The sequence below is a fragment of the Colobus angolensis genome, unplaced genomic scaffold (genome assembly GCF_000951035.1).
Source record: "Colobus angolensis palliatus isolate OR3802 unplaced genomic scaffold, Cang.pa_1.0 Scaffold237, whole genome shotgun sequence".
Taxonomy (NCBI): Eukaryota; Metazoa; Chordata; class Mammalia; order Primates; family Cercopithecidae; genus Colobus; species Colobus angolensis.
Window position 1 is genome coordinate 885,648 of NW_012115566.1, and position 10,852 is coordinate 896,499.

General features: G+C 35.8%; 1 protein-coding gene across 1 annotated transcript; it reads left to right on the forward strand.

Moving 5' to 3' along the window:
* The first annotated feature begins 229 nt into the window (after positions 1–229).
* LOC105513919 (olfactory receptor 2B6) lies at positions 230–1,168 on the forward strand. Its single transcript, XM_011944958.1, has one exon. The coding sequence runs from the start codon at positions 230–232 to the stop codon at positions 1,166–1,168; it is 939 nt and encodes a 312-aa protein (XP_011800348.1).
* Positions 1,169–10,852: the final 9,684 nt, after the last annotated feature.

Sequence of the window (10,852 nt, forward strand, 5' to 3'; positions counted from 1 at the left end):
TCTGTTTCAAAATGGTTGGGTTACTGGATTAAGATAACTGCCTTTAATTTGTAGTGTCGTGTGGGAAAATAAGATCACCTGATACCAGATGTTTTATGTTATTCTGACCCCAGGTTACTGCACCCTGTCATCTATAAGTAGATAATCAATGCATCACCATGTCTTGTCCATGCCCATAACTCTGCCTTCTTTGGCACATCCCTACTACAGGTGAAACAAATTGAAGATAATGCCACTAATTAATGAAAGCCGTCCTGAAGAATTTACTCTGTTAGGCTTTGCAGACCGCCCTTGGCTAGAGCTTCCTCTGTTCACTAGTCTTCTTATAACGTACCCCATAGCCATGATGGGAAACATCACAATCATTCTGGTGTCCAGGTTAGACTCTCGTCTTCACAGCCCCATGTATTTCTTCCTCGCCAACCTCTCCTTTTTGGACATGTGTTACACCACAAGCATTGTCCCTCAGATGCTGGTTAACCTGGGAAGCTCTAAGAAGACCATCAGCTATACGGGGTGTGCAGTTCAGCTTTATTTCTTTCACATAATGGGGGGCACAGAATGTTTGCTCTTGGCTCTTATGTCCTTCGATCGCTATGTGGCCATCTGCAGACCTCTTCACTACACCCTCATCATGAATCAGAACATTTGTATCCTATTAGTTTCCACCGTGTGGCTAATTGGAATAACCTATGCTGTCTCAGAGGCCACTGCTACATTACGGTTACCACTGTGTGGTCTCAATAAGCTGGACCACTTACTGTGTGAGATTCCTGTTCTGATAAAGAATGCCTGTGGTGAAAAAGGTTCTAACGAGCTCACACTCTCTGTGGTATGCATTTTTATGTTAGCTGTTCCACTATGCTTAATTCTTGCTTCCTATGCTAGTATTGGACATGCTGTATTTAAGATCAAATCTTCTGAGGGAAGGAAAAAGTCCTTTGGGACATGTTCCTCCCATCTCATCGTAGTTTTCTTATTTTATGGCCCAGCCATCAGCATGTACCTTCAGCCCCCATCCTCCATCTCAAGGGATCAGCCCAAGTTCATGGCCCTCTTCTATGGAGTGGTGACTCCCACACTCAACCCCTTTATCTACACCCTGCGGAATCAGGATGTGAAGGGGGCATTATGCCACCTGGTGAGGAGCATTTTCAGCTTTAAGTGATAGTTGGTAGACATCAAATGAAATTATTGAACAATTAGAGTAGGTTGCTATAGTTTTCTGTAACAAATTCTTGTCTCATAATCAAATATCGGTTTACATGCTCTTGCAGAATATGTTGTGTCTCTGAGACTCTTTGTAAACATGATCGGCAAGGATTATACTTGACTAGTATGCACATTTTATTATGAAAATATATTAAAATAGTTATATACTAGTTGGTACATACTGAAATAGTAGCTGTGCCAAGTAGTAAAAAATATTAGTAAAATGAATTCATTAGTTCAAGCTACCTGTAAAAATAGCATGGCAAGCACTCATCAGTTCATCACTCTCTATGAGTTGTCCCAAGTCTAAATGCACAGTGTGGCTACACTGGTCATTCAGTGTGAAGCACTCTATACTTTGAAAGAATCATGAGTTTTGTAAGTTTATCAACCCCAATTTATGTAGATGCTATTGCTTCTTAAAATGCTTTGTAATTCTTGTTTAACAAATAAGTATGCAGTGATTTTGTATTTTTAATTAAAGAATTTATTATTAAATATGGAAATGAGTGGTCTAGTGGGACAAAAAGTATGAATAAGTTTCCTATAATTTCCTTTTACATACTATAATAATGAGTCTTCTGAATCAGTGAGATAACAAGGAAGTGATATTAATAACGAAACACAACCTGGAAGTATTTCTGTGCATAATTGGGATAGCCAGGAATGCCCTTTGGAACTAACTGTGTAAGAATCAGTATGAGAAAGAAATAAATTGTATTTTTGGAACAAAAAGCAACTTGATTACTTCAACAAACAATATAAGTTTGTTTTTTGATGTAAATGTTGAATGCAAATGGTATTCAAAATCTGTATCATTAAAAGTTGAAAGCGCTAAAACTTAGTTCTAGGACTCACACCCCAAAACTTAAAACTTTGTCATGAAATTAGTTATAACTTATGAGAGCAAATTAATGGATTTTATATTTATTTGGTGTTGAATTAATATGTTGAGAGTTCAGCATGATGTTGTGCAGTGAAGAAGTAAACACTTGTAAGAAAAACAAAAGCTCATTTGGATTTTCCTGGCATATCTTCTGGTATGATCAAGATTTAAGCCAATAATTGGCAGGAAAACCTCATGGTATTCCAAACAAGAATCAACTGCAAAATAACAGATCATCTGGTGCTGGTACAGATCCTCAGATCATTGAACTTCTGTATATTCAGTTTGGAAAAAAATTTTAAGTAACTTTAAAAATTGGCATATTTCTGGTTGATTGCCAGAAAAATATTTTCAAATTTTATACACATGCACACACAAAGACATGACCTAATTCTGTGATGTTAAATGATAGCTTTGATAATTTTTATTTAAGTATCCTTTGTCTAACTTAGTCTTAGATACAGAAATATATAGTAATTTCTAGTTTTGAGGGCAAAACCCAGAAAGATTTGTGTCAAAAGCTTTGCTGTAGAAACTCATCACGGTTCGTCTGACTTTCTCAAATATCCTCTGTCCTTGGCTAATGTACTACCTTCAAGACCTGTAAAAAATATTCATTTCAGAGGCATGAATGAAATCTAGACACAGTGAAAAATCAGGATTTCCTAAGAATTAAATGCAAAAATCTCAGAATAAAGAATACTGAGAACGGTGGTCTGGAAAATCCACAGAAGGGTTTTATTTGGACTTCATATTTCCAGGGAGTATATACTGTTTAGTATGCTACAGCATGAAGGATACTTCAGTCAACTTTTGAAAAGTACTATAGAAGGAAATGCATGTATTACACTGGAAAGTGAAAGTGTGCTCTACCTTTTGAGTAAACCACCAGCAATTCTGAGATTGCCTTTCAAGAAAAGTGATCTAAAGCTTTTATTTCCCCAAGCAAGCAAGCCTTTCCTAAACAACAAATGGAAGAAAACAAAGCATGTTGACCCCAGTTTTAAAGACACTAAAAATGTATTTGGGAAAATATTTAAGGTAGAACTCAAGAAGGTTTAACAGTGGCTTTCTCCATATTAGAGATGTCCTCAGATTTGCAGAGCATAATAACCGCAAGGCAAGAAGTGCATCTTGCTTTAAAGGAGACAATTAAAATACATGTATTCAGGATTATGATTCAAAAAATTCCTTTATGGCCAATGCACAACTAATTTCTTTTCAAACTGTGATACTCAGAATTTCAATGCCTTGGAGGAGTCCCAGAGGCCACAGAGCATGACGGTGGGATGGAGAATGTTAGAAATGGTGGAGTAGGAAAATCCATGTCATATTTTCTTTGAAGACAGGACATTTGATATGAACATGGATAACTGCTTCCCTATTATAAAAAGTAATCATTTTACTTTATTTTCATATTATAGAAATGGTATATTTGGACTAAATGGTCAAATATTTACTTGAGCAAAAAGTATATTATATAATACACATAAACACAAAATGAAACTTAAGTGAGTAGTGAGAATTCATTTAAGCCTTTAGGAATTTTTTCCACATAGAACTAAAGACTGAACATCTTTATTTTCATTAAGATTTGTATCATACAAAAATGTTTTTACCTCTTTCTAGATGTATCCATTTGTAACCATTGATCTTGAGGCCTCAGACTCTTGATACCTACTGAGACGTAATTATTTTATATAAAGACGGAGTTGACCTAAATAGCTGCTTATGTTTCACTTTGTCATACAAAAGGAAATTAAATCCATTGTATTAAAGGGTCTTTAAATCTACTTCTCAACACTCATATTTTTCAGCTACTACATTGTGCACCTCCCCTAAAACCACCATCACCTCCCATAAAACCACAGCATGTACTCTAATACTTCTACTTCTTAAACTCTTCTGCATTTTCTCACTCCTGTATACTCATTTATTTTTGCATTCTGAAATGCCTCCTCCAGTTTTTAACCTCTCTAGAACCTTCCTTAAAATTAATTATAATATAGAACGCAATAAGCACCAACATGCATGTTCAAGCATGTGCCTTTGGGATGAAAAAGACTAAATACTCAAAGAAGAATTAAATATATTTTCAAAGGGTAGATAAAAATTGTAATATTTAATAGGAGTAACATAGTAATACATCACTGGTTGAGGAAATATCATAATCAAAAAGTTAAATAAAAAGGAGAAGTCAAAACTATCGAAAAGCTGCCATAAGTTACAAAAAGTTACTAAAAGTGTTAAACACATTGGATCCGCAGTCTTATTTAACCTTTCGATAACCCTTTAAGGTATGTATTAGCCACACTTGATAGATAATAAAAATGTGGTTTAGTAATTCTTGAGCTTGCATAGTTTATGTCAGAACTGGAATTTGAAAGTTTCCAATCACCAAAAATTCATGCTTTTTCCACCTTATAACAAACTCATGAAGAACTCAATGTTTCCGTCTGAAATCACATGGGGCAATATGTAAGACTGAATGAAAGAAGGATATATGTTGAACTAGAACCAGGAACCAGAAACAAGGCTGATATTAAAGAATGTGTGTTTCTATAGAAGACGAGAATTTGATGGATTTTAAACCCTGAGATTATATAAGATCTTTATTTTGTGACTATATTTGGCAAAGTAAAAAAATCATTTGTAGTAGGAAAACACAGGAAATTACTTAAATGTACTTCAACAATCTATGCAATAGAAAATGAGCCTCTCTAGTAGGATGAGAAGTAAAAATGAAAAAGATGGGGAAAGTGTGAGAGATTAATACAGGAGGTTAACTTGGAAACTTTGTTAAATGTGTGTCCTCTGGGAAAGAGATGAGCCAAAGACAGTGGTGTTGATGTTTTAAGTCTGCAGGACTGAGCAGAAGGCGTAGATTTTTTCAAAGACTTTAAAGTCAAGGAAAGTAGTTTTTGAAACAGAAGTTAAAAGGACTCTAGAAAAACTGAAGTCAAATTCCACGGAAGATGTTATTAATTATCTACAAGAAGAAATAGACATCTATTTGTGGGAATGGTGGCTCACCCCTGTAATCCCAACACTTTGGGAGGCCAAGGTGGGCAGATCACTTGAGGCCAGGAGTTTGACACCACCCTGGTCAACATGGTGAAACCCCATCTCTACTAAAAATACAAAAATTAGCCAGAAGTGGTGGCCCGCGCCTGTGGGCCCAGCTTCTTGGGAGACTGAAGCACAAAAATTGCTTGAACCCAGAAGGTGGAGTTTGCAATGAGAAGAGATCGCGCCACTGCACTCCAGCCTGGCCAACACAGTGAGACTGTATCTAAAGAAAAAAAAAAAAGAAAAAGAAAAAAGAAGAAAAAGAAAGAAATAATTGCAAAAAGAGAGCATAAATTGTTATAAAAAAGTTATTCATAAAGGATGAATTTTTAGCATTTCTTCTTTGGACACATTAAAGAGATCCAACATTTAACATAATGTTTTATTAAGATAAAGGTTTATGCATATAATATTTAGCATAATATAAATATACATTTTAACAATAATTAATATTGGAAAGTGGACAACAGTAGTTTCTGCAGACACTTGTAAGTCTTAGAGGCTATAATTCCCTTTTTCCGGAAAAGCTCTTCAAAGTAAAATAACAGTACTTACAAGGAACACTGATAAGTTTTCAATTGAAGGTTGTTTTAATATATGTGATATGTTGTCTGCATTAGGATAGTGAGAAGCCAGGGCTCAGTGGGCAATAGAGAGGATTCAAATGTGTTGGCAAATAAACTGCTTTAAAATTTGCTTCTGGAATTTCTTACCTTGCTATTATTCCAATATTCTCCCACCGAGAAAAGAGTGGAGTTAACTGCACCATGGGGACATCACCTCCTCCTACTCTCAGGGGATTCATTATCTCAGATTGCAAATTTTTAAGTGCAGCAAATCCTCTAATCATTTCTCTCTTGATTCCATAGAAACTGTTTTTACTACAGAGAGTACCAGCTAATGACTGAATCTGAGTTCACTTAGTGACTCTTAGACAAAACGGCACATCTGACAGGTCACATTGTAAGGCGATTATTAAACAATGTTGACTGGTCATTCTGTGTAATTCAACAGCTTTGTTAGTAAGTAGTTACTGTGTGGCTTCTCTTTATAAACTAATGAATATGTTAATATAAATCATTTTCTGATTAATATATTCAATTTACAGTGCACAATATTTGGTATGAACATTATATCATGTTATAATTAAGACTGCATTTTGAAATTCATAATTGGCAAGAAATGGCCAGGTAGCCTTTTCTATTTGAACTATCAGAAAAATGTCTTCAAATTTTTAAATGACAGTCAGTATTCAAAGTACTTTAACAAACATCTCACCTGAAATAAAGATTTTTATGGCTGAAGGAGAAAAAATTTGAGATGCATTCCTTTTGAAATATTCATAATAAAGGACTGACACATGGTCTATTGTCTATGAAACTCCTTTGAATAATTCCATATATCTATGAATTTAACTATGTCTTTAACATGAAGTTGCTACTATTCAGTTTTAATTAATATCTACAAAAATTATCTGAAAATGGAACATACTAAAATGCTTTTGATCTCATGATTTAGCTGAAGTCAATTGTCAGCTATTATTAACAGTAATTTATAGCCTGATATTTTTATGATCCTATTCCAAAATGGTTCTATTGGTGAAAATGGCGTAGACTTTTGTCCTACCCCTTTTGTTTTGCATTAACTGAAAATCAAACATCAAATATTATCTTCTCTTTTCCACTCTCCTTCTGCCTAAAACATGTTTTCCTTTCTTTCTGGCTAAAATGTTGCAGGACCATTTTATTTTACTTTATTTAGTTTCATTTTCCCTTTAGTTCACATATAATTGTACACACCTATGAGACACAATGGGATGTTTTGATATAGATATACAATGTGGAGAGACCAAATTAGGGTAATTAGCATATTCATCTCCTTGAATATTTACCAATTCTTTGTGATGAGATCATTCAAAATCCTCTTTTCTACCTATTTTGAAATATACGATATATTATTGTTAGCAACAGTCAACCTATCATGCAATGAAACAGTCAACCTATCATGCAACTTATTCATCCTAACTGTAACTCTGTACCCATTGATAATACTCTCCTCATTCCCCTTTTCACCCTACCCTGTCCTGCTCCTCTGTAACCACTGTTGTACTCTCTACTTCCATAAGATGAACTTTTTTAGGCAATAGGACCATTTTAAATAAGCCTCTTATACTTTGTTACTATTAACATGGAAGCTGGAGTAGAGGCTTTATCTTTCAGTAGCTTAATGAAGTCATGAAGAAAAATTCAATATAGTTCATTGCACTGGTTGATTTAGAAAGTTCTGGGATGTATTTTGGCTAATGGGAAAACTGAAGTACCACTTGATCCCAATACATCTCTCCATTTTCCCCATGATTCACATTCAATTATACCCGATATGAGATCACTTTCCTTGCCTCAGTGCTTATTACTAACCTGTGCTGTTGCTGATACCAAGACACTCAGAGAGTTGCATTCTCCCTCATCCTCTGAAGAGTTTCCATTTACACAGGGTGTGAGCATCTGTGTGTGAAGAAGTTGAGGGAGCAGTGTTAACATACATTTCTGGCACTATAAACTTTCTAAAGTGTTGGTAGTAATGATTAGGTAATAGAACTTTATTGTTTGAATTTCAACTTTTATGTTAGATACAGAGGGTACGTACACGTGCAGGTTTGTTACATGGGTATGTTTCACTCAGGTAATGAGCATAGTACCCAATTTCTAATATCCTAAATTTAGGTAGTTTTCAACCCATGCTTCCCTCCCTCCACCTGCCTCTAATAGTCCCCAGTGTCTATTGTTGCCATGTTTATGTCAATGTGTGTGCAACATTTAGCTCTCACTTATAAGTGAGAAAGTGTGGTGTTTTATTAGTCCACTTAGGAGTATGACCTCCAGCTCCATCCATGTTGCTTCTAAGGACATGATTTCATTCTCTTTTACGGCTGCAGTTTTCATAATGTATTTATACCACATTTTCTTTAATTCACAACTGATGGGCACCTAGGTTGATTCCATGTCATTTTTATGGTGAATAGTGCAGCAATGAATGTACAAGTGCATGTGTCTTTTTGGTGTAATAAACTATTTTCCCTTGAATATATACCCCGTAATGGAATTGCTGGATCAAATGGTAGCTCTCTTTTGAGCTCTTTGAGAAATCTCCAAACTGCTTTCCACAGTGGCTGAAGTAATTTATATTCACACCAACAGTGTGTAAGCATTTCCTTTTCTCTGCAGCTTTTCCAGCAGCTGTTGTTTTTTGACTTTTTATAATAGCCATTCCAACTGGTATGAGATGGTATTTCATTGTGGCTTTTACTTGCATTTCTATGATGATTAGTGATGTCAAGCATTGTTTATATGTGTGTGGGTGACTAGTATGTCTTCTTTTGAGAAGTGTCCATTCATAACCCCATTTTTAAATGGGCTTATTTGTTGTTTGTTTTAAGTTTCTATAAATTCTGGATATTACACTTTTGTCAAATGCATAGTTTCTGAATATTTTCTCCCATTCTGTGGGTTGTGTGTTTACTGTTGACAGTTTCTTTTGCTGTGCAGAGGAGCTTCAGTTTAATTACTTCCCACTTGTCAATGTTTTGGTTTTGTTGCAATTGCTTTTAGGGACTTAGCCAAAATTTCTTTGCCAAGCCCAATGTTGAAAAGGATATTTCCTAGGTTTTCTGCTAGAATTTTTTTTATAAACTTTAAGTTCTAGGGTACATGTGCACAACGTGCAGGTTTCTTACCTAAGTATACAGGTGCCATGTTGGTTTGCTGCATCCATCAACTTGTCGTTTATATTAGGTATTTCTCCTAATACTATCCCTCCCCTAGCCCACCACCCCACAACAGGCTCCAGTGTGTGATGTTCCCCACCCTGGGTCCAAGTGTTCTCATTGTTCAATTCCCACCTATGAATGAGAACATGCGGTGTTTGGTTTTCCGTCCTTGTGATGGTTTGCTGAGAATGATGGTTTCCAGCTTCACCCATGTCCCTGCAAAGGACATGAACTCACCCTTTTTATGGCTGCATAATATTCCATGGTGTATATGTGGCACATTTTCTTAATCCAGTGTATCATTGATGGACATTTGGGTTGGTTCCAAGTCTTTGCTATTGTGAATAGTGCTGCAATAAACATACATGTGCGTGTGTACTTAAAGTAGCATGATTTATAATCCTTTGGGTATATACCCAGTAATGGGATGGCTGAGTCAAACGGTATTTCTGGTTCTAGATCCTTGAGGAATCACTGCACTGTCCTCCACAATGGTTGAACTAATTTACACTCCCACCAACAGTGTAAAAGCGTTCCTGTTTCTCCACATCCTCTCCAGCATCTGTTGTTTCCTGACGTTTTAATGATCACCATTCTGACTGGTGTGAGATGGTATATCATTGCGGTTTTGATTTGCATTTCTCTGATGACCGGTGATGATGAGCATTTTTTTCATATGTCTGTTGGCTGCAGAAATGTTTTCTTTCGAGAAGTATCTATTTGTATCCTTTGCCTACTTTTTGATGGGGTTGTTTGTTTTTTTCTTGTAAATTTGTTTAAGTTCTTTGTAGATTCTGTATATTAGCCCTTTGTCAGATGGCTAGATTGCAAAAATTTTCTCCCATTCTGTAGGTTGCATGTTCACTCTGATGATAGTTTCTTTTGCTGTGCAGAAGCTCTTTAGTTTAATTAGATCCCATTTGTCAATTTTGGCTTTTGTTGCCATTGCTTTTGGTATTTTAGTCATAAAGTCCTTGCCCATGCCTTTGTCTTGAATGGTATTACCTAGGTAATAGGGTTTTTTATGGTTTTAGGTCTAACATTTAAGTCTTTAATCCATCTGGAATTAATTTTTTGTATAAGGTATAAGGAAGGGATCCAGTTTCAGCTTTCTACTTATGGCTAGCCAGTTTTCCCAGCACCATTTATTAAATATAGAATCCTTTCCCCATTGCTTGTTTTTGTCAGGTTTGTCAAAGATCAGATGGTTGTAGATGTGTGGTGTTATTTCTGAGGCCTCTGTTCTGTTCCATTGGTCTATATGTCTGTTTTGGTACCAGTACCATGCAGTTTTGGTTACTGTAGCCTTGTAGTACAGTTTGAAGTCCGGTAGCATGATGTCTCCAGCTTTGTTCTTTTGACTTAGGATTGTCTTGGCAATGTGGATTCTTTTTTGGTTGATGTGAACTTTAGTTTTTCCAATTCTGTGAAGAAAGTCATCAGTAGCTTGATGGGGATGGCATTGAATCTATAAATTACCTTGGGCAGTATGGCCATTTTCACAATATTGATTCTTCCTATCCATGAGCATGGAATGTTCTTCCATTTGTTTGTGTCCTCTTTTATTTCGTTGAGCAATGGTTTGTAGTCCTCCTTGAAGAGGTCCTTTGCATCCCTTGTAAGTTGTATTCCTAGGTATTTTATTCTCTTTGAAGCAATTGTGAATGGGAGTTCACTCATTATTTGGCTCTCTGTTTGTCTGTTATTGGTGTGTAGGAATGCTTGTGATTTCTGCACATTGACTTTTTATCCTGAGACTTTGCTGAATTTGCTTATCAGCTTAAGGAGATTTCGGGCTGAGATGATGGGGTGTTCTAAATATACAATCATGTCATCTGCAAATAGGGACAATTTGACTTCCTTGTTTTCTAATTGAATACCCTTTATTTCTTTCTCTTGCCTGATTGCCCTGGCCAGAA

What these genes read in the sequence shown, in the direction of transcription:
- LOC105513919 (XM_011944958.1), top strand. Translation starts at nt 230, where the DNA reads ATGCCACTAATTAATGAAAGCCGTCCTGAAGAATTTACTCTGTTAGGC.